General features: G+C 53.8%; 1 protein-coding gene across 2 annotated transcripts; it reads right to left on the reverse strand.

The window, feature by feature from the left end:
• Nucleotides 1–432: 432 nt before the first annotated feature.
• On the reverse strand, nucleotides 433–23,087 carry Hid1 (HID1 domain containing). Of its 2 annotated transcripts, none has more exons than XM_051159020.1 (19): nucleotides 22,891–23,087; nucleotides 15,803–15,952; nucleotides 13,460–13,630; nucleotides 12,784–12,897; nucleotides 12,074–12,180; nucleotides 11,756–11,872; nucleotides 9,751–9,973; nucleotides 9,514–9,570; nucleotides 8,458–8,598; nucleotides 8,161–8,251; nucleotides 7,671–7,822; nucleotides 7,484–7,562; nucleotides 5,095–5,259; nucleotides 3,312–3,539; nucleotides 2,921–3,027; nucleotides 2,356–2,436; nucleotides 1,787–1,878; nucleotides 1,510–1,668; nucleotides 433–1,284 (listed from the first exon to the last, which is right to left on the reverse strand). In XM_051159020.1, the coding sequence occupies exons 1-19, from the start codon at nucleotides 22,954–22,956 to the stop codon at nucleotides 1,221–1,223; spliced, it is 2,364 nt and encodes a 787-aa protein (XP_051014977.1). In that variant the 5' UTR covers nucleotides 22,957–23,087; the 3' UTR covers nucleotides 433–1,220. The 2 variants fall into 2 exon arrangements, with proteins under 2 accessions (XP_051014977.1, XP_051014976.1); XM_051159019.1 differs by having other exon boundaries at nucleotides 12,784–12,900.
• Nucleotides 23,088–24,143: the final 1,056 nt, after the last annotated feature.

The raw sequence follows: 24,143 nt of genomic DNA on the forward strand, positions 1-24,143 counted from the left end.
AAAACCAGCACTCCATCCATCTCTCTGAGCCCAGAACAAATATGTCCAGGGCGAGGCCCCAAGAGTGTGGCCCTGGTCCTGCAGCCACGTCTCTGCCCTTTCCTGGAATCCCCCTGCTCCCATGATGCTCCACTGTCAAGCCCAGAGATGATGACCTAAGCCTCCTCAGCACTCTGTCTGGCTACCTGAGACCATCCAAAGAACTTAGTCAGGCCTTTGGCTTCTCCTGTGTGGGCTTTTCTCTGGTAGCCACAGTTAAACCCTGGGTGGCAAGAGCCCAGGTGCAGTTTCACAGTCTCCCCCCCTCCGGTTGCCCCAAATGACAGATAAGGGCTCAGTTAAGGGGGCAAGAGCCCTCAGGGGATAGACTCTGGGGTGTAGAGTCCCCAACTACCCCGAGGATAAGTGCCCTAGCCAGACACCTCCCCCAGCTCCAGGCACAGAGGCACAGCACAGAGAGGGACGTTTTATTGTGTGAAGTGGCCGATTGTACAGAGCAAAGATTGTACTGACACAGGTGGGGCAAGGGAGACCCGGAGGCCAGAGCTGTGGCTAGTAGAGTGTGGCACTCCCACTACCCAGGCAGTGGGTAATGCAGAGACACTGACATCCTTCAGGCTCTACCAGCCAAGCAACAACTACTGGCCCAAGGTCAGCAACAGGGGACCCACAAAACCCCACTCCAAGCCCCTAAAGGCACACTCTCCAGTCTGGCTTTATAAGCTGCCAGCCCCCAGCCTCCTCGGCCAGCAGCTCAGCCACTCTTTCCCCTAGGGCCCTGGCAGGGAGAGGGCCTGGCCACAGTAGTCTCAGGCGAGGTGGCCAGGACTTCCTTGACCATGACCGGGTACCCCATGGGGCAGCACATGGTTCCTTTTTGGAGAAACCTATTAGGGCACAGTGACCTGGCAGCTTCTGGGGGCAGGCAGCACAAGGCCAGGGCTCGAAGGAGAAGGGGCTGTGGTGGGACTTGTATCTCTGGAAGCAAGAGGCTCCCAGGAGAACAGCCTAGAGGGCAGAGGGAGCACTTTTTCCCCCCACTCCCTATTGTCTCCAGCCACAATGGGCTCCTGGGACCTGCCATCCAGGACCTGCCATCCAGGACCAACCTACTTGCCCTACACCCTGATAACGGACCTTTAAAGCTCAGAACTGTGGGTTGGGGGAGCCCTAGGGACTAGGACCAGTCCTCCCCATCCTAGTCCCACAGGTCTCCGTCCTCAGACCCGCTGGATCTCAAACAGCTTCACGTCAGTGTCGTACCAGATGGGTGGGTCCACGTTCCTACAGGGGGAGTGGGCTATCACCTTCTAGAAGGGGGTACTTTGTAAAGCCCCCCTCCCCATGAAAGAGCTAGGTAGGCAGCTACAAGGCCATGCCCATCCTGACCCTCCACCGGATCGATTGGACGTCAGCCCCACTGTGGAGGGAGCCACACCAGAGCTAAGTCCCTGGTGGGCGGGTGGTCCCACCCCAGGATGCAACTTCCCTACCCCTCGCAGGGCTCACCTCAAATAGATGACGCCCCACATGTAGGTGCGGAACCACATGGCCGTGCCCGAGTTTGCCTGGTACTTGCGGATAAGGATGGGATGGGGTACGGGCAGAAGCCCCACTAGGGTACCGTGCTGCAGGAACCTCAGGATCTCAGACTCATCCGTCAGGCCCCTGGACAAAGAGGCGGGGCCTCCAGCAGGCTCATGTGTCCTCCCCCATCACACCCACCCCATTCCGCCTGGGCTCACCCCTCCACAAGGCCGCCTGTCTGCCCAGTTTCTGGACTCACTTGTCAATGCAGATCTTCTCTACCTGGGGAACCAGCACCTGCAGCAGGCGCATGATGGTCTGCAGCGGCAGCTTTGTCTTCCACGACAAGATCTGTGAAAGCCGCCACACCCAGAGCAATGGGACAGGCTTGACCTTGACCCAGAGCCACAGGCTCCCCAGGACAGGAAGTGTGCGTGACACTGCACCAAGTGTGGCCTGCACCAAGCAGGGCCTGTGAAGGGGCCAGCTGCCGTGCCCCGTGCCTTCCGGAAGACTGTCCCCTCTAATCCCCAGGATGGCTGGATGGCACGATCATAAGGGCGTTTATTATGGCCATCCAGAGCAATCAGCGGGGCCCACAGGAAATGCACAGGGAGTGGAGGCGATTTGGGGAGGAACTCAGTGAGGGTGATTGACAGAGGAATGGGCCATGTGGGCAACTGCTAAAAAGGTCAGACAGGAGGCAAGGTCACGCAACTGGAAAGACTGTCTCTCCTCAGTCTGGTCTCCTTTGCCTAGTCTTTCCTGGGACGGAGTACCATCTGCCCAAACCCCAGCTTCCAGCTCCTCCCCCATTGTGTCCCTCACCCAATCTGATGTTGGGCTCCACTGGCCACTGGCTGACGCATTGGACAACCGCCGCTGCTCTCTCCACGTTTGGTTGGGCTCCTGGTTCCCAGAAAGGAATGAAAAATGACCAGGGAAGGAATGGGTACCGCGTGGAGCCATAGAGCAACACCGTGTCTCCTCGGGGGCCCCACTGCAGGGCTATGGGGGAGGTTTACTAAACCAGAGGGTGAGTCCAGACCTGTACCCTTTGCCCTGGGCCCAAAGCCCAGCCCAGCCCAGCCCAGCCCAGCCCACTGACAGGTTTAGGGCCGGTGGGGCGGGGGGGGGGGGGGGGGGGCTGACAGAGAAGGCAGGGTAAAGGCCAGACTCAGATAAGGATAATGGATGAGGAAGGAAGGTCACAAGGCTTTGCTGTGACCAGTAAACAAGGGAGCAAGGTCTGTAAATGGCCCCCTCCCCCTGGTTCAGCAACACCAGCCCTGATTGCCTTGTTTTAATACAACAACCTCGGAGTGTCCTAGCCTTGCCCACCCCTCCAATGAAGTGACATTCAACACCACCCCCAGATGTGCCCAATACCTACCCCCTCAGATGGGCTGCCTTCTGCTGAGCTTTGCTGGGATTCGGGCTCTAGGGATCGCAAGGTACCATCTTCTGATACCTGCGATTTCTCTGTCAGCTTGTCGATGCCTGGGTGGGACACAGGAGGGAGGGACATAGTGCCCTTTCTGACCCAAGAGCCTGTGTGCCCCCCATTCAGGGCAGAGGTAGTATGTCTGTCCTTCCCTCCTAGAGTCACTTTCAGCTCTGAGACCTGTCCTTGTCCCTCCCCGCAACCCCCACACCTAATACTTCCACCCCCCACATGCTGTTGAATTCCTTTGCCTCAGATTCCTAGATAGGAACAAAGCCACTCCCTAGCAATGCCATCCCCAACCCAGCCCCCGCAGCATCCCAGCCTGATGCATCCAGACCTGGGGTGGCTGCCAGGCTGGTCTTAAGAGTGCCTGGTTCTGCGGGGGCAGCAGGGCGGGAACCCTCCATGGAAGCGCCCTCCTGGGAACCAGCGCGGGACAGGGGTTCTGGCGTCCTCCGCCGCCGCTGAAGTGCCTTATGGATGGAGGGTGGGTCAGTGGGCAGGTTGGCCAGCTGGTGGAAGACTCCACGCTTACGGATGATGGCGTAGACTAGGTTGGAATTGCCTGTAGGAGGAACATGTCTATCCTCAGAGAGCCGCTTTGCAGTTTATGAGACAGGCAGGCTTCTTCCCCAGGGACAAGAACTGGACAGGGTGCCCAGAGAGGGAGCAGAACAGGACCAGAGTATGGGTATCAGTTGCCATGGTGGCTGGTTAGGCTGGGGGAATGCCTAGACATTGCGCAATGGGGGTGCCCAGATGTTAGGTTATGAAGATGCCCAGATATTAAGCTATAAAGATGCCAAGAAATTAGGTAGTGGGGATGCCCAGGTGTTAGGCTATGGGGATGCCCAGGTGTTAGGCTATGGGGATGCCCAGGTGTTAGGCTATGGGGATGCCCAGGTGTTAGGCTATGGGGATGCCCAGGTGTTAGGCTATGGGGATGCCCAGGTGTTAGGCTATGGGGATGCCCAGGTGTTAGGCTATGGGGATGCCCAGGTGTTAGGCTACGGGGATGCCCAGGTGTTAGGTTATGGGGATGCCCAGATGTTAGGTTATGGGGATGCCCAGGTGTTAGGCTGTGGGGAAACAGCTCAGGCCTGAGCTCCTCAGTACCCTTATGGTATCTTGAAATCTCCTTGCAGCTGAGCACTACTGGGGTGTCATCTGGCATGGTGGGGCAGGCTGAGCCTACACTCTCTACACCAACCAAACATTAAGTATGCACCCCTCTTAGTGAGCCACAGAGAAGGCCAGGAGGACACTGCTGTCCGCACCTGTCCTCCAGCATCTACCTCCAGGTTCACACAGCTGTCAGGGCAAGATGCACAGCCTTGGAGAGCCCTCAGTACCCCCATCTACCTCTCTATCCTGGCTCACACCACACTGCCTTTAGCATAACATCCACCCCAGGGCCTTTGCACACGTCCCTTCCCCTGCAACACTTTTCTGCCCACCTTATCATTACTCATTACTCATATATACATCTAAATTTTACTTATTTTGGAAATAGTACAATAATTGCTGATAGATGTTATGCAGGTGCTTTTTCTGTGAGTAACCTTCCCAATATGCACTAAGAGAGGGGTTTTTTGTTTTGTTTTGTTTTGTTTTTATGGTGGTTGTTGTTTGAGACAGCATTTCTCTATGTAGCCCTGGTTGTCCTAGAATTTACACTCTAGACCAGGCTGGCCTCCAACTCAGAGATCTTCCTGTCTCTGCCTCCCTGGTGCTGGGATTAAATATGTCTACCCCGTGAGAGGGATTTATAGCAGCCTCGTTATGAACGTCTTACAGATGAGGGACCAGGGCTCAGAGACTGACATGCTCCTGGCCACAGAGTAACCGGTGGTGAGGTCTGGGTTTGCACCTGTGATATTGGTAAGGTGCCTCTTGTGACAGCCCGCAGGCTCTTTCCACTCTGAGCTTCCCAGCTCCTCTGACTAGTGGCTCTGCCTGTCACCTGTCGGCCTAAAGCCCTCCTCTGTGACTGCATGCCTCACTGTGAGCTCCTGGAGGGGTGAAACACACCCCCCCCCCGCATCTCTCTATACCCAGGTACACTGCAGGTACTCAATAAGGGCAAGATTCCTGGGCTGGGGCTCAGGCCAGTGTCTCACCGTCAAACTGGTACTGGATAATGTTGTTGAAGACCTCGAGAAGGAAGAAGACCAGGTGGTGGTTCTGGGACGCTGAGAAGAGGAACCAGGTGGTCGAGAAGGCCTCAAGCAGGTGCAGCAGCTTGTTGGCGGTCACCATGGACAGGCTCTTGAGGTAGGGTGACACTGCAAGGGAGAAGCCAGCTTGCTAGAGGCCATCCCCACAAATTCCAGGCCAGCGCAGAACAGCTCACCTCAACTGATCCCCCCCCCCCACCCCCTCAACTGATCCCCCCCCACCTCCTCAACTGATCCCCTCCCCCCACCTCCTCAACTGATCCCCTCCCCCACCCCCTCAACTGATCCCCTCCCCCACCTCCTCAACTGATCCCCTCCCCCACTCCCTCAACTGATCCCCTCCCCCACCCCCTCAACTGATTCCCTCCCCACAAAGTCCCCCCCAGAGACTATGAGGCTCCAGTGTCCCGACAGCCCTGCAACCTTAAAGGCCCACTCAGCTCATCTCTCCCAGGCATCTCCCCAACCCAGAGAAAGGAAGAACAGGGTGACAGGTGTAGATGCAGAAATCGGGATTTAGAGAGGCTTATAAACTGAGCCCAAGGTCCCCAGCAATAAAATGACAGGGCAGGGCTGCTAACTCGGTACAGGACATCTTTCACGAGTGACAAGCTGCTGTTGTCAGATGTGTATTCCTCCTTGGCAAAGAGCTTTGCAGAGAGGAAGCCACAGCTAGACCCCCTGAGTGTCCCTGTTGCCCGCCTTTTGCCCCAGAGGGAGGGCACAGGGACTATCTTGTGCTCAGAGTTGGCATTGTTAGTCAGGGACTCACTTAGGGCTCATAAAATAGAATCAAGCGACCAAGGGGGAGGTCCAGAGTTTACAACCCGGCAAGAGCCCTTAGGACCCCTGTGCCATCTCACCCCCACCCCCCACCCCCAGACACTCAGGAATTCAAATCGCACTGTGGTCAGTATGCTAGCTAGTGCTTCCGGTCAACCTGACGCGACTGAGAATGGTCTGGGAAGAGAGCTCAATGAAGAATCCTCCAGATCACATTGTAGCTTGATTGTTAATTGAGGTGGGAGGATCCACCGTTCCCTAAGCTGGGCCCTGAACAGTTAAGCAGAAAGCAAGCTGAGTGTCACAGCCAGGCAGCAAGCAAGGATCTGTTTGTTCGTTTCTCTCTTCCCGGCTATGAATGTCATGTGACTAGCTGCTTCCGTTCCTGACTTGACTTCCCCTCCTTGCTCAGTGATGGGCTGTAATATGGAATCATAAGCCAAATAAACTTAAGGGTACTTGGTACAGCAACAGGAATGTAAACTAGATGCGTCAGTGACCTGACTGGCCAAAAGACACCCACAAAAGTCACTCTGCTCCAGAGCTCTCTTGCCTCCTTCCCAGAGAGCAGCCTGCAGCCCTTGATGATACTGTTGGCATCCGCACACCGTGACTCCAACAGCCCAAACCTTTACTACCCAGCATCCACATGTGGCCATTAAATGTCTACAACATAGCCAGTCTTAATTGAGATGTCCTGCATGGGACAGACACACACAAGACTTTGAAGACTGGATATAAAACAGAATGTAGGCTACCTCAATGATTTTCATAGTTTCTTCATATCTAGGAGGCAGTATTTTGAATTACGTGGATTAGATAAAGCATATTCTAGCCAGGTAAATTGCGCGTGCCTGTAATCCCAGCACTAGGGGAGGTGGATTTCTGTGAGTTCAAGGCCAGCCTGGTCTACAAAGCAAGTCCAGGGCAGCCAAGGCTACAGAGAGAAACCCTGTCTCAAAAAAACCAACAATAACAAAAACAAGCAAACAAACAAACAAAACAAAAAAGATAAAGTGTAGTCTGAAGCTTTTTAGAAGTTGTAGCTATAAGTCAGACTGTGGTGGCGCACACTTTTAATCCCAGCACTCGGGAGGCAGAGGCAGCGAATCTCTGTGAGTTTGAGGCCAGCCTGGTCTACAAAATGAGTCCAGGACAGCCAAGGCTACACAGAGAAATCCTGTCTCAAAAAACAAACAAAAACAAAAAACAAAAAAACTTGTATTTATTATTGTGTGCATGGTGGGTGTGGGGGTGTGTGTGCATGCGCATGAGTGTGCATGATGTGTGTGAAAGTCATAGTTCTCTCCTTCCACATTTACACCAGACTTCTACAGCAAGAGCCCTTCCCTGCTGAGCCACTTCATGGGCACTCTGAAGCTTTTATCGCCTGTTCCTGTTGCCCCTTATACAGCACTAGAAATTTAGTGGTACCATATGGCTTGCTATTCCGGGCTATGAAGCTATATATGGTTTGGAATGGTAGCCAGGCCTGTGTCCTGGCACCACCTGCAGGTGATCATGGGTAAGTTAGGCTCTGGGCCCCTACCGTTGACCACAATGGTGAGCAGGCAGTCAAAGAGGGGTTGCAGCCGCTGGTGACCACTGGTGATGATTTTGTGGAATACCTGTCCAGGGAGGAAGAAGGGTGGTGTGAGTTACCCACCTCTTCCAGACTCAGCCAAGAAGAGGAAGTCACCGCAAACCCCCAGGGCTGACCATGCACACTCCCTTACCACAATGAGCAAATCTGCATGTGTGCCTGTGAAGACAGGGATGTCCATGGGCACACGCACTGAGTAGGGCTTGTTCAGCCGTACCCCAAAGTTCCTCTCCCCACTCAGAAGCAGCAGGATGAACACCCCGATGTGCATCAGGCCCACACGAGCTGGAGTACAAACACAGGAGGCGTCACATGGAGCAGGGAGGGGTGCAGAAAACTGAGAGTGAGAACCCATCTTCAGGGGCTCAAGGGATCCCCGTGTGAGAGGTTAGGGGTCCAAGGGAACCCCACATGGATGGTTGGGGGTTCAAGGGAGCCCCATATTAAGAGGTTAGGGGCTCAAGGGACCCCCACATGGGAGGTTAGGGGCTCAAGAGAACCTGGTGTGGGAGGTTAGGGCACCAGGCTTGAGGCAGGTCCTGAGAGGCAGGACCACCTGGCTGTACCCCACCCAAATTCAAGACCCCAAATCTGGCAGCATCACAGGCCCACCACTGTCATACACTGATCTGCCCGGGCATCGTTGAGAAAATAGAGGACAGGAACCAGGATATCCAGCACGTCGCTGCTCTTCAGCACAAAGAAGAGGAATTTCTGGAAATGAGAGAGGGGACAGGAGGGCTAGGTCAGAGAGAGGACCCGCTCTGCCGCTGACCCCCACTCCCCTCCCCGCACCTTCTCCCTCCTGGGCTGGGGAATCCCAGATGCTATCCTAGTCCTTGGACTCTGTGGACCCCCCCAAGTCATCCGCTATGTCCCCTCGTGTCTGTTACCCACAGGCAGGGCCGGAGCCCATTCACCTTGTTGAAGTCGCAGAGTTTCCAGAACAGAACGAGCAACTCTTGGTGGAACTGGATTTTCTTTGTGGAGTTGGGAAGGTAGGTCTGGAGCAGGGGATTGGACAGCAGCCGAGCTACCCCCTTGAGGATGAACTGGAAGTCCTGGGAGGGCAGAGCAGGGGCCCTGCCAATCCAGCTCCCTCCAGCTCTGGGTGCCCCCTATAAACGCCTCCTCATTCTCCTAATAGCCTTGTCAATCTCCAGACCCTGGGTGTGGGCGCCTGGGTTTGGACATTACTGCCCCACCTCCAGCAAGTCAGAGGATCCCCAGCTCCTGCAACCCCCAGATGGACCCCTGATGCAGGCTTCCTGACCACCTAGACTCCATGCTGATAGGTGCTGTCCTTCTGCCCCACCCCTACACAGGAGAAGTACTCCACGGTCTCACAGAGCTGTCAGTTACTGAGCACACACCGCAAGCTGGGCTGTGTGTGACTTGGATCTTCATGGGGTGGGGGCACGCTCAGTCCCTCGCTGTGCATTCCAGGAGCCAAACATCCCCCCTCCATTTGAGTCGGCTTGGATGTTAAGGTCGCAGTTCCCCCGGCATCCTCCCACCTTTGAACCCCAACATCACAGCAACACACCCCCCTCCTTCAGGAAGCCCCTCTTGGTTGTAGCTGAAGCTATGAATCCTTTGTTTTCTTTCCTGCTTGCTTTTACTTATTTACTTTTAAGGATGGGGTCTCCCGTAGTCCACGCTAACCAAGAGCGACTCTAAACTTCTAACCCGCCTGCCTCCACTCCATGGATGCTGGTTTTACAGTCAGACACCACCATGTCCTGGTTGTTTAATGCTGGGGATGGATGGGCGCTTTAAGCTTGCTAGGCAGGTGCTCTGCCAACTCTATCAGTCCTTTCAATGTATCAAACCCTCACGAGTAGCACCATCATTATTTTGCTTGAAGTGGCTATGCTCCTTCCTGCAGGGGTGCGTGAAAGAGTCCTCTAGCTCCCCAAAGCCACAGCCATTATGGAAGGTGGGCAATTAGAAGCCCCCAGACACGCCCAACTCACCTCCTCACGATGAATGCGGGACAGGTAGTTCACAAACAGGTTCTCAGGCCCTGGAGGCTGCCAAGGGGGGGAGGGGGGAAGCTAGGGTGAGCAGGTCCCTCACTCTGGTCTGCCCGGGTAGCAGCAGTGAACTCTCCGAAGTTGGACAGCCCCACACACACCACGAGGCGTCTCCCGTGGTGTGCCTCTTACCCGGGGCCTCATCTGCCCACAGCCCTCTCTCCCTCCAGTCCTTACGTCAGCATCATCCATGGCAGTGCCCGTGGTGGTGCCGTCCACAGTGGGGCTGGTGCTGGTGGCATTGTCATGGTCCAAGGTGACAATGAGCACCTGAGCAGCCTCCTCCACCAGGGGCTCCCGGTAGTCCGAGAAGAGCAGGTGGTTGTAGGGGATCCCGTAGCCCACAGGGTCATAGGCACACACGGTGTTGAGGAGCGACGTGAAGAGGGGCAGTGCATGTCTGCAGGGGACAGCAGAGCAAGGCTGCCTAGCTGCTCCCTCCAGCCACAGGGGAGGGGCCCGCTGAGCTATCAGGCTTGTCCCTTCCTGAGTAGAAAAGGCTCTCCCTTCTCCATGCCTGTGGCTGGCTCTGACCAAGGCCAAGCTGAACCAAGAACAGAGGGCTCTGTTTCGCAGGTCAGAGAGTCCCTGTGGAGAATGTGCTCACACCCCTTTCAGTTCTTGGGGGCACACATCCTCCATGGGGGGGGGAGGTTCAGACAAAAGGTTAGAAGAGCAGGCAGCGCAAAGCAGCTTCCCCTTGGGGAGCCGAGCCCAGCTCCATGGCCCCTTCCCCCTGCCCCTGCCTCTACCCTCACTCTCCCCACCCCCATCCCCCACCCCCAGCCTCCCAGGCCACAGGATGACTTGAATCAGGGCCAGAAGAAGTCAAGGCCCAAGCTCCTCATCTTACACGTGAGGGGACTGAGATCTGAGAGGTTAGGTGAGCGACAAGAAGGTGGCAGGCTGCCTGACACAGCTATGACAGGAAGCTCTGGCCAGGCTCTGGTTGTGGCCCGGTGTGGAGGCGTCCCTTGGGAGCTCTTCTCTTCTAACACAAAGAAGTCCAGCAGGGATGGCAGCAAAGCCCAGAGGAAGGAGCCTGCACCGTGCAGGGGTCAGATTCCAGAACCGGGAAGGTTAGAATGCTCACACCTGTGTCGGCTGCACAGCTGCACAACTGGGTGTGCACTGATGACTGTGTGACCCCCCCACATGTACTCATAAGTCTCCCCATATTCCTTGAGCGGCCCCCCGACATGGTGCAGACTCCTCTATCTACAGGGTGCTCCTCAAACCCTCTTCTCCACCCACTGTCCCAAAGGGCAATCACAGCCACATGTGGCTGGCTACTGGGTACTACTGAGTGGTTGGTCCAGTTGAAAGCAAGCTGGAAGTATAAGCTACGTGCTGGCTTTGGGGAAAGAAGGGTGAAAGAAGGAAATGCAAATGATCTGGATGGTTCTATATACTCATTACAAACGTAATGCTCAGCCAGGCGTGGTGGCGCATGTCTTTAATCCCAGCATTTGGGAGGCAGAAGCAGGCAAATCACTGTGAGTTCGAGGCCAGCCTGGTCTACAAAGCAAATCCAGGACAGCCAAGGCTACACAGAGAAAGCCTGTCTCAAAAAACCAAAACAAAAAACAAATGTAATACTCACCTTTTTTTTTTTTTTTTAACATACTGCTAAATAAAATATATAAATTGTCTTTCTTTTTGCTTCCCCTCACTCCCCAAGAGAGGGTTTCTCTGTCCTGGACTCACTTTGTAGACCAGGCTGGCCTCGAACTCACAGAGATTTCCCCTGCCTCTGCCTCTGCCTCCCAAGTGCTGGGATTAAAGGTGCGTACCACCATGCCCAGCCTTCTTTTTGGCTTTGAGACAGGGTCCTATGAACCCCAAGTCTACCCTAGAACTCACTAGGAGCCAAGGATGACCCTGAGCTTCTTGATTCTTCTGCCTCCAGAGTGCTGGGATTACAGTTGTGCACCACCACACCCAGTTCATCCAGGACTCCATGCGTACTAGGCAAGAGCTCTACACACAAAGCTGCACCTCAAGCCCCTCACGTTACATTTCTACTGATGAAGACCTGGACCTGGGCCCCTCAGGGGCCCTCGGGAGGTTTGGAGCCTTGATGGCTTAAAGGTGTGACTAAGGTATAGTATCATGCCACTAGGGGGCAGCACATCTCAAAGCCAACAGGGCTAGCACCGGAAGTCTAGAACAAAACTCTAACCTGTTCTCTGTGGAACAAAAGAACTGAACCCAAGGGTTGGTGCTGCCACTGTCTGAAGATGGGGGCAGGTACATGGCCTCCGAGAAGCATGTCAACAGCAGCTTCAGTAGCTCCATTCTGCAGGAAGGACGGGAAAGGCTTACGTTAGGACCCCAGTCTCCCTCTAGGAGGTGCCGCCAAACCGGCCCACCGCCCGTGGAAAAAAGTGAGGCCTGTTCCTCCCCGTGAGGCCGAGGTTGCATGGTAACCGGTCGGGGTCTTCTTGGAAGACCCTCTGGGTCTCTGAGCTTACGGAAAGGCCAGCCTGGCCCAGCTCACCGGTTCATGTCATGGATGTAGTTGGGCTGCGGGGAGTGAGCAAAGCCCACACCAGCCTCCCAGATGTATTCACAGCTGTCCAGGGAATGAACATCTTCTGCTGAGTCCTGGGAACAGGGGGTGGGTTGGGGGGGCGGTGTCACAAAACAAACAGCAGTGTGAGGCCCTGACTACCCAAGCTGCCCTCTGTCCCTGGTTACAGCAGCACACCCCAACATTCTCCTAAAGTCACTGCCCCCCACCCCCCATGCCCTAAGTCCTAAGGTACAAGGACAGAAACAACAACGTCTGTTTAGATTTCTTTTAACGTCATTTTTCTTCGGTCTTACATTGATTATTTCGCCTGCTGATTCCAGTCTCAGGCAGGGAGAGGAGGGAGGGAAGGTTGGGGCGATGGGGTGTGGGAAACTGAAGGGAGAAAATATTCCTCAAGGAGTCCCTGAGTGAAAAGGCCAGCTCGGCTTCCTGGTTGCAGCCCTGTGCCCCTCCTGCCTCAGGCAGAGAAGACAACAAGGTGCTTGTTCGTGGCTGCCTGGGAGACAGGGACAGGCTGGATACCGGCTGGCTCCTCTCCAATAGTACAGCCCCTACCCCACCCAGGACATGTATACCCTAAGAGACCTGCTCTCAAGACCATCCCTGCTCCTGCACCCTGCACCCTGGGGACCCTTAACTAATAGGGTCAGAGCCCGGCCTGGGGATGTCCTCACCACATTGCTCCTCCGGTGGTTCTGCACAGTGAAGTCTGGGCAGAAGAGCAAGTCGGCAATGGCCAGGAGCAAGGACTCAGCCAAGGGTCGAGCGTTCTCATCCTCTTCCTCACCCTGCTAAAGATGCAGGCTGCTCAGTGGAGGCTGGCCAAGGACAGGTGGCCCCAAGGGCTTGGGGGGAGTGGGTCTCGGTAGGCTGGTGTGGACAAGGAGAAGGAGGAAGAGGAGGGGTAGGAAAGAGAAAGTGAATTCCTGCTAACCTCCCTTAGCCAGAACAGGGCTGGGCAGAGACAAAAAACCGGGACACAGTGAGGAAAAGTCCCCTCATCAGGGGTGCCGGGTACCAAGCTCAAGGGTCTCAGGCCTCTAGGGAATCAAGAAGCCTCAAGCCTTGGCACTTGCCTAGATAAACCCAGAGCAGATGGGGTCCAGGAGAAGACAGTATGGGCCCCCTGGACCTTCTAAAGACATAGTTGATGGGCCCTATCCTTGCGCCCCTGCTCCAGGCTGTAGGAGACAGGGGCCCCTTGGGAGTGAAGCTGAAGGCCTGAAAAGGTGGTACTGGCTCCTTCCCATCAGTGGCCCCCTACCCCTGGTCCCCATCCCCCACAGTTCCTACATAGCAGCAGGTGGCCCTACCAAGGGTCCTCCCACCCCCCTGGCCAGGCCCACAGACCGCTCCACGCCCTGCCCCGGGCACAGTGGACCAGAAGAAGCCTCTCCAGTCGGGGTCCTCAAAGATGTAAGGTAGCACTCGGGTGAGGAGCCGGCTGCAGTTCAGAACCACCTGTCTCTCCTTCTCCGAGTGGCAGCCACTCTCCGCCCCTTGCACTAGCTTCTCCACAGCCTGTGGGGACAGACAGCAAGGGAGGGGCCTGTGAAGTGGCCCTTTGGGTTCAGGCCACCCAGGCTTCAAGGGCCAGCTAGCTCAGGGGGATTGACATGTGGGGAAAAAACAGCTCAGAGCATCAGGAGAGCAGAGTCCAGTCCACTGGATGGCCAAAACCTCCTCATCTGTGGTACTCCTCCCTTAAGGGGTGTGTACTCACACCTGGGTACATCTTACTTTCTTCTGAGAGCCTCTTTTTTTTTTTTTTTTTTTTTTTTTACCTATTCTTTTTTTTTTTATTATTAATTTATTCTTGTTACATCTCAATGTTTATCCCATCCCTTGTATCCTCCCATTCCTCCCCCCCCCCATTTTCCCATTATTCCCCTCCCCTATGACTGTTCCTGAGGGGGATTACGTCCCCCTATATATGCTCATAGGGTATCAAGTCTCTTCTTGGCTACTTGCTGTCCTTCCTCTGAGTGCCACCAGGTCTCCCCCTCCAGGGGACATGGTCAAATGTGAGGCACCAGAGTACATGAGAAAGTCATACCACACTCTCCACTCAACTGTGGAGAATATTCTGACCATTGGCTAGATCTGGGAAGGGGTTTAAAGTTTACCTCCTGTATTGTCCTTGGCTGGTGCCTTAGTTTGAGCGGGACCCCTGGGCCTAAATCTGCCTATCATATTGTTCTACTTGTAGATTTCTGGGACCCTCTGGATCCTTTTATTTTGCTCTGAGAGCCTCTTTTTCACCTAATCCTTTGTTTAACCCTATCTAAAAATATCCTTTTTAAAGCTGGCAGTGGTGGCACACACCTTTAATCCCAGCACTCAGGGAGGCAGAGGCAAATGGATCTCTATGAGTTCAAGGCCAGTCTGGTCCACATAGCTGGTTCCAGGACATCCAAGACTACACAGAGAAACCCTGTCTCAAAAAACCAAAAAGAAAAAAGAAAAGAAAGAAAAAGAAAAAATATCCCTTTTTTTTTTTTTTTTTTTTTTTTTAGTTTTTCGAGACAGGGTTTCTGTCCTGGACTCACTTTGTAGACCAGGCTTGGCCTCGAACTCACAGCGACCCACCTGCTTCTGCCTCCCGAGTGCTGAGATTAAAGGCGTGCGCCACCACCAAATAAATAAATAAATAAATAAAGAGCCAGGCTGGAGAGATGTCTCTGCGTTAAGAATATGTGTCGTTTAACCGGACATTGTTGTCCACACCTTTAATTCCAGCACTCAGGAGGCAAAGGCAGGTAGATCTCTATGAGTTCAAGGCTGGCATGGTCTATATGGTGAGTTCTAAGATGGCCAGGGCTATGTAGAAAGACTCTCAACAAAACATAAGAAACAACAACAACATTTTTTTTTAATTTTTTTATTAGCCTTGCAGAGGCCCAGGATTCAGTTCCCAGCACCTACGCGGTGGCTCACAACCATCCACTATTCATCGTTCAAGGCATCCAACGACTTCTTTTGATCGCCACAGGCATCAGGCATGCACGTGGACCATATACATACATGCAGGAAAAACACTCATACAAATAGAATAAAGCCGGGAGTGGTGGTGCTCGCCTTTAATCCCAGCACTCAGGAGGCAGAGGCAGGTGTATCTCTGTGAGTTCGAGGCCAGCCTGGTCTACAAAGCAAGTCCAGGACAGCCATGGCTACACAGAGAAACCCTGTCTCGAAATAATTAATAATAATAACAATAATGATGATAACAATAATAAATTAAATTTGGGGTAGGTATTAAGGCAAGGGTTTTCTGTGCAACCTCGGCTGTCTTGGAGCTTTGTAGGCCAGCATGGCCTCGAACTCAAGATCCACCTGTCTCTGCCTCCCTGAGTGCTGAGATTACAGGTATGCACCACCGCACCTGGCTTAATTTTTTTTTTTTAAAGAGCTCATTTGTAACAGGGAAATTAAGAGCAGCACCTCACAGGGAAAGCAAAGCGAGCTTGTGTGTGGAAAGTGCTGAATAAGACAGGAAAAAGCTCTCCTAACTGGCAGCTGCCATGACTACTTCCCCTCACTCCACTAAGGAGAACCTCAAGCAAAGAGACAGACCCTCCCCCCAGCACCTGCGGATGGGGTGTTGCAAATGAGTGCCCTGTCCTCTGCAGACTACTGCCATTCGGCCACCCCGGGGAGGGTGGGAGCAGCAGTGAGGGGCCAGGCAACACTTACCTTGTAGCACAGGGTGGCCAGGTTAGAGGGTGATTCCTCTCGCACAGCTCGGATCTCTGCTGCCGGCACCAGGGCAAAGACATCCTGCACAGAGGTGGCTGTGTCTGCCCAGAACTGGTCCCAAAAGGCATCATCAGTGGCTTCCACGGGCTAAGAGGGAAATCCAGTGTCCAAGAGTTATGCAATCCTTCCCAAGAGAGTCACTGAGGAACCCCCGGCAGGAAGGCCATAGCCACGCCCTCCATAGCCACGCCCTCCATCTCAGGCAGCATGGAAGAGGCTGCCAGTCTGGATGAGCTGCTACGAGATGGGGTCAGCAGCTAGAGATGTGTGCATGGTCAAGGGGCAGCTAGTACTAAAGCAAGGGTGTCCTCTGCAAGAACAACAAGTTGTTGTTGTTTTGTTTTGTTGAGGGTCTCTCTACATAGTCCTGGCTGTCCTACAACTCACTATAGACCAGGCTGGCCTCAAACTCACCAAGATCTGCCTGCCTCTGTCTCCCCAGTGCTAGAATTAAAAATGTGAGTCCCCGGGGATTTGTGTATCCCTGGCTAACTCCCTACCTTCCTCTGAAAGAGAAGCTGATATCCTCTCTGGGCCACATCCAAGGCTACAGCAGTAGGTCAAGTGTCTAGGACCTAGACCAAGGCTTTCACGGAAGGACACAAGCACTCCAGTCAGAGGCACCAACGCTGTTGTCTCCTTCTCAATCCTTTCTCCGCCATCCACCAAGTGCCAAACACACTGACCCCCCCCCCCCCACATGCTCCTCTCAGCCCCCAGTGCTGGTCCAGGCTGCAGCAGATCCAGTTACTTTCTGGGAACCCCAGCCTCCAAATCCTACCTGCCGCCTTTAGCGCTGTTCATAGACGCCCCCCCCCCCCATGCACCAAAGCAAAAGGTCAAAGGTACAGCAGCCCTTCTGGGGCTCTCCACTGCTTGCTGGATCAAGTCTAAACATCAGCTCAACACTCCGGCTAAGAACTTAAACACAAAGCCCTAGAGGGGATTTCCAGCGCCGCATACATTAGGATTGATGGTGGTAAAGGCCTGCAATCCCAGCACTTCGGAAGATCACAAGTGCAAGGTCATCCGCAACTATGTAGTGAGTGAATTCAAGGACAGCCTAGGATTCAATAGACCAAGTCTCAAAATACCACTACCACCACCACCACACACACACACACACACACACACACACACTCACACACACACTCCTATATTTACCACCCCTAGACATGACCTCAGTAAAGTCCTTTTTGCTCAGGCTGTGCCCATTTCCCAGTATACTCTTTTCATTTCAACAATAATTACAAAGTCCAACAGGTTTTGGGCTTGAGGCATCGCTCAACTGATAACGGGGCTTGTCGCCAAGCCTGATGATCTGAGTACTGAAACTTATAGGAGGGATGAAACAACTCCTACGAGTTGTCCTTTGAGCGCCACACATGTGACCTTGAACCAAAGAAAACCTTCCTCGTATACACAGAAGCACATGCACACAAAGGTGTTGTTTGTTTGTTTAATTTTAAGGTGCTGGGTGTAGTGGCATATACCTTTAATTCCAGCACTTGGAAAGCAGACACAGGCGGATCTCTGTGAGTTTGAGGCCAGCCTGGTCTACAGAGTGAGCTCCAGGACAGCCAGGGCTACATAGTGAGAGTTTATATCAAAACAAAGGTAATAAAGTCCCAGAAGTCCTACTGAGACAAGCCTTAAAAATACATATGCTTGGAGCAGTGGCTGGCTTAGCGGCTAAGAGCGCTGGCTGCTCTTCCAGAGGTCCTGAGTTCAATTCCCAGCAACCATATGGTGGCTCATGTCCATCTATAATGAGGTTTGGTGTCCTATACTGGTGTGCAGACATAACACTGTATATGTAATAAATAATTAAAAAAAAAATACATATGCTTGGGGGCTGGAGAGATGGCTCAGTGGTTAAGAGTGCTGCCTGCTCTTCCAGAGGTCCTGAGTTCAATTCCCAGCAACCACACAGTGGCTCACAACCATCTATAATGTAATCTGATAGCCTCTTCTGCAGATAAAGCACTCATATGCAATAAATAAAATAGATAAATTTTTTTTAAAAATACACATGCTCATGGGGCTGGAGAGACAGCTCAGAGGTTGAGTATGTGCTGCTTTCAGTGAATTCAGGTTTGGTTCCCTGTAACTCCAGCTCCAGGGATCTGACACCATCTTCTGGCCTCTGAAGACACATGAACACTTGTGGCATATACACAAAGAGATACACTTAAATAAAAATGAAAAATTAAAATACATAATCTATGGCCTTTGAATCACAGACAATCACACAGGCAAATGACCAAGGCAACCAGTTTTCTTGATAAATTTCATTTTTAGAATTCCCTCTGTGCTGGATAGTTTTATGACAATTTGATGCAGGCTGGGGTCATCTGAGAGGAGGGAACCTCAACTAAGAAGTTTCCTCCTAGCGTGGTGGCGCACGCCTTTAATCTCAGTACTCAGGAGGCAGAGGCAGGCGGATCTCTGTGAGTTCGAGCCCAGCCTGGTCTACAGAGTGATTCCAGGACAGCCAGGGCTACACAGAGAAAGCCTGTCTTGAAAAATTAAAAAAGGAGGAGGAAGAGCAGAAGGAGGAGGAGGAAAGAAATTGTCTCCAGCCAGGCACTAGTGGTGGGCCTTTAATCCCAGCACTTGGGAGGCAGAGGCAGGTGGATCTGAGTTTGAGGCCAACCTGGTCTACATAGCGAGTTCCAGGACAGCCAGGGCTACACAGAGAAACCCTGTCTCAGAAGGAAATGAAAGGAGGAAAAGAGGCCTCCATAAGATCAGGTTGCTGAGCCAGGCGTGGTGGCGCACGCCTTTAATCGCAACACTCAGGAGGCAGAGGCATGCGGATCGATGTGAGTTCGAGACCAGCCTGGTCTACAGAGAGAGTCCAGGACAGCCATGATAAATAGAGAAACCCTGTTTCGGAAAAACAACAACAACAATCAGGTTGCTGGCAAACCTGTAGGGCATTTTCTTGCTTAGTGATTGATGGGGGAGGGCCCAGCCCATTGTGGGTGGCGCTATCCTTGAACTCTATAGAACTAGTCCTGGGTTCCACAAGAAAGCACGTTGAGCAAGCCATGGGAGCAAGCTGGTAAGCAGCACCTCTCCATGGCCTCTGCATCAGCTCCTGCCTCCAGGTTCCTGCCCTGCATGAGTTCCTGCCTTGCCTTCCCTCAGTGATGGACTATGGTGTGGAAGTGTAAACAGATTAAACTCTTTCCTCCCCAACTTGCTCTGGTTATGGAGTTTCATTGCTGTGTATAGGCATGCCCCTGCCTGGGACCCTCCAGCCCCAACCTCTATGCATTGCATTCTTGAACTCAGATCCAGATGCCAGCAGCCCAGCATGGTCCCTGCTCTTGCAGTTAAGGCTGATGACAGGTGCTGAAGCTGTCACGAATCCTGACAAGGCTGAGTGCCAGGGGGCACTCAGGGCTGGAGCTACATGCTTCACCAAAGTGCCCCCCAACCCCCCCAACCCCCACCCCTGGCCACAGTCCACTCTGGGGAGCCCCAGGGTAACTTGTGGCAGCACCCTCAGTCCCAGAACTGGTAGAGCAAGTTAGCCGGAGGTAAACAAAGACCAAAGGAGAGGCCCTGGAGCTGGGGTTTGCTGGACCTCAGTCTCACCAGCTATCTGATACTCACTGGGGGTGCGAGTGGTTGGGCAGCAGCAGGAGACCCCATTCCTAGTGGCCTGGAGCCAGAGTGGGGTGGGAAAAGACATCTCAGAGGAAAGGCCTGTGGAGCTCCCCTCATTGTTAATACCTTTGGAAATCTGCCACCTCTAATACTTGGCCCACCTCCCAGGTAGTCACCACCCCTTAAAGGGACAGAAGCCCCCCTCTCCCCACCCCTACCACCAAGCTGAGCACAAATGGACCTGATCTCTGACCTAGTTCATCAGGCAAGCATCACCTAGGAACTGAAATCCAAATCAGAAACAAGTGCATCTTTCTGCCCACTCCCGCCTTTTTTTCATGTAGCCAGGGCTAGCCTGGAAGTCTCTGTGTAGACCAGGCTGGCCTTACAACCATAACCCTGCAGTCTTGATCTCCCAAGCCCTGGGATTACACCATACCTAGCTGTGGAAATCAAACATTCCCATCTTCACACTCCTCTGAGTCTCTCTCCTAATGGATGCTGAACACACATCCACAGGGTTGCTAGTCTCTGTGTTTGCTCACTTCCTCCCCTGATCCCATGGTGCCTTAAGCGTTTATATCGGCAAGGGACCAGCTGGAGCTTGAAAACATTTATTTCATTTTTTATTTGTGTGTAGGTGTGTTTATCTCTGTGGGTTCACATGCACGACGGTGCTCGCAGAGGCCAGAAGAAGGTGTTGGGTCTCCGAGAGCTGGAGTCATAGGTGGCTGTGAGCCACCAAATGTGGGTGCTGCAAACCAAACTCTGCTCTCTGAAAACTCTGAAAGAGTAGGGAACTCCCTCCTAACCACTAAGCCACCTCTCCAGCACCCAGCTGTGGTTTCTTACAGTCTCCTTCTGAGGTGGGGGTGGGGGGTGGGTGATGGGGGGGGTTGAGCGGGGAAGGCAAGAGGCAAAACCAGCAGTGGTCTAGCCCAATAAAGATGATATGTCCTGACACGTGACCAAAGTATTTTACACACACACACACACACACACACACACACACACACACACACACCTATCAGCTCTGGCCCTGGCCTGCAGCAGAGCATCCTCAGATAGGCAGGATCTGGGGGAAGAGTCTCTGACCCTGTAATTCCCCAGTCTGGAGCCCCAGCCAAGTGAGGAAAGAGTCAAGACATGAGGCCAGTGTTGCTGGCCTCAGAGTTAGGGTTAAGCCCTGCCCAGGGCTGGCCAACATGGCAGGAAGAAAACAGGATGCAGGGCAGGAAGGCAGGGAAGGCTGACCTACAAGAGCTCAGGCCCAGGCTACAGGAAAGGGTCCACTTGTCTACTACCCAAAGCACAGCCTCTGAGGGCCTAGAAGTGGAGTCATCCTGTGGTAGACACACCTGCAGAACCTTAGGGATCTTGAGAGCTAAGACCCAAGAAGACCATCTCAGACTGGCTTCTTGAGACCCAGCTGCCCAAAGCTGATGACTACAAAGAGTCCAAGGCTTTGGCCCCCTCCCACCTGTGAGAGAGTCCTATGCTTACAAGAAGGCCCATGGACTGGTGAGATGGCTCAGCAGTAAAGGCACTTGATAAAAATGCCTGGTAAATGCACTTTACACTTGCTGCCAAGCCTGATGACAGAAGTTCCTCCATCCCTAGGATACACATGGCAAGAGAGGACGACTCCTACAAGTTATTCTATGACCCCCACACATACCATAGTGCCTGTGTACACACACACACACACACACACACACACGGAGGAGACAGATGGGAAAGGAGGAGGAGAAAAGGAGAAAGAGGAGGAAGAAGATGACAGAAAGAGGGGGGAGGGCGAGGAAGAGGGGGAGAAGGAAAGGAAGAGGGGAGGTAGCCCAGACTGGGTCTCCAGCCTACTCTAGCCCCTCCTAGTCCAAGTAACTGACTGCCTTCAGCTGAGGAGAACAGACCATGTCAGCCAGGGACAGACAGACGGATGCAGTGTTCTGGGAGGGTGCCTAAGCGGGTCACTGTCCACATTTCTAGATCTAGTTGGGTTCATCCTGCTCCCAAGGGAGCTGCTGTGCTAGCACGCCCTCTTCCAGCCAAGGCAGCTCCTCCCCAGGCAGGTAAACATGGGAGACTCCCCCCTCCCTCCCTGTGTGTTCACATGTAGATGCCACACACCACCCTCTTCTGCTACACATAGGCCTAAAGTCTCGTCTCTAAGGTTCTGGAACAAGTCATGGGGAGCAAAGAGAAGCAGTTCTGGTTTTCAGTCAAGTGCCTCTCAGCTGGAAATGGGCTCTCTAGAGGCCCCGGGTTCTCTGTTCTTGGCTTCTGACCTTTCCAAGGTGGGTAGCAGAGTGTAGGAGTAGGGGCCTGCCCTCTGAGGCTGTGACTGGCTGCCTGTAGGAAGAAGGCTCTCCTGATCCCACTCAAACTGGCCAAGAACAACATAGAAGCTCTGAGAAGAGGAGGAGGGGGGTGGGGATCCAGATGGCAGCAGGTCCAGAGCCCTTTGACAGTCAGGGCCCTGGCGAGGCATGGCTGGGCACCTCCACGGCCATAGTAGCCTGGGTCCAGCACTAAGTATTGAGCGAAGAAGAGGGAAGGAACCTTGCTGGGTCAAGAGGTTTGTGCCAGATATCGGAGTCTTCCATGACACTTGTGGACTCATGGGGAAATGTGGGAGCATCGGCAGGGCTGGACTTACTCATGTCTCTCTCTTCAACAGACCAAAGACAATCTCCCCATCCCCGAATGGGGATTCCGGGTACCAGAGAGCCCAGCCAATCAGCTCCACCGGGCCTGGAGAATCCCCTGGAGCATCTCTAGCTGGAAGGCTGGGTTCCCTAGGCCTGAGGACAAGTCCTCTTACCCGGCTACCGCCGCCAACTACTCTGCGAAGCTCCCAAGAAGACCTGGGCCTTCCCTGCCCTTAGGCATCAACCAAGGCCCAGAGAGGCCGCCGCTGCCACCGCACACCAGCTGTTTTTTCTAACCTAGGCAGGCGCCAGCCCGGCTTTGTTTGCGTTGAGTCAGCCGGGGCTGTGCGTCCGGGATCCGTGAGCACTGAGGGGCCGGGAGGAGAGTGGGACGATGGATGGGTAGGTGGGAGCGGGAAGAGGCTGGATATGAGAGGCTGTGGGCACTGGGGGGCGGGACAAGGGGAGGATAGCGTTGTCGCCGCCGGCTCCGGGAGTAGGCACACGTCAGCCTAAGGTGGCAGCAGCAGTGCCCGGGAGAGTGTTCCCAGGGGAGAGTAGGCTTAGGGTGGGCTCCCAGAGGTAGGGATGGAGCCCAGAGGTATAGAGGAAAGGTACCTTTCCGGTGCTGGTCCCAGCAATGCCCTCTGGACTAGCCGGTCACCCCATCCACGGCTGAGCCAAGTCCATCCAGCCCCCGGCCCTGCCCTGCCCCCCAGCCTGGCAGGTGGATGGAGAGACTGGGGCCCCTGGGCGCACCTGAGTCTTGGTGGTCAGCTGGATGACCGCCTTCCGGAAGTTGAGCTTGGAGTCTGCGGACCCCATGTCGATGGAGCCCGCTCCGGCCGGGCCCCGGGTTCCGACTCTGCCGCGGGCTCCCGCTCTGGCTCCAGCTCCAGCAGCTCCAGCTCCGCGGCGGCGGCTCCTCTCGGAGAAGCGGAGCTGCGAACCCCGCCCGCCGCCAGCGTCGGCCCCGCCCCCTTGTGGTCCCGCCCTTAAGCCCGCCCCCACGAGGTCCCGCCTCTGCACCTGCCGTTCAGGCCTCCAGAGAAGAGACCCAGAGTTCTCAGTGGAAGCCAACTTCTGGTCCTTCCTTTGGCTGTCCTGGCTCCATCTTCCCCTCCTGCCACTCAGTCCCTAAGACCGAAACTCTGCTGGCACATCAATCTCTGCTTCCACCTTCGTTCTTCATTCCTGCTCGGTCCCCACAGTTTCTCCTCCAGCCATCTCTACCTGACTCTCACGTTTCCCTATTGTTATTAGCTGAGCTTTTTCTTTTCTTTTCTTTCTTTTTTATTTTTTTCTCTTTCTGACCTGTCAAACCCCTGTGTCCAACCCAACCATAATAACAGGGTTAGCCCTTGCTGGTGTGAAAGGAGGAGCTGACACAGTGTCCCTATTCAAGGAAGGCAGCTCAGCACCTGGCTGGCAGTGAAAGATTCTCTCAGGTCTTTGACCCTTGTCTCGTCCCCTGGCTTCCGTGAGAACTCTTTGAAGCGCCGAGGAGCTGGCATACACACTACAGAGCCTGCTTTTAGGAGAAGAGAGGAGTTACCCAAGTTACAAGCCAGTACACTTTGTTTTCCCCGAGGAGTTTATCTTAGGCAAGCCTCGAACTCGCTGTTATGAACTTTTGAAAAAAAAATTTCTGCTAAAGGCTAGACTCATGCTAGGCGTAGTCGCTCACGCCTTTAATCCCAGCACTCGAGAGACAGAGGCAAGTGGATCACTGTGAGTTCGAGGCCAGGCTGGTCTATAAAGTGAGGGCAGGACAGCCAAGGCTACACAGAGAAATCTTGTCTCAAAAAAAAAAAAAAAAAAAAAAAAAAAGAAAGAAAGAAAGAAAAAGGAAAAAAAAAAAAAGGCTAGGCTCACAACCAAAAATATAAGATTATGAACTTTTAATCCATCTCCCAAGTGCCAGGGTCACTGGTTAACACAGCCATCCTTGGTATTATGAGTGCTGCAGACTGAACCCAGGGGCTTCTTGTATGCTAGGCAAGCATTCTAAT

This window comes from Acomys russatus, chromosome 16, assembly GCF_903995435.1.
Source record: "Acomys russatus chromosome 16, mAcoRus1.1, whole genome shotgun sequence".
Classification (NCBI taxonomy): Eukaryota; Metazoa; Chordata; class Mammalia; order Rodentia; family Muridae; genus Acomys; species Acomys russatus.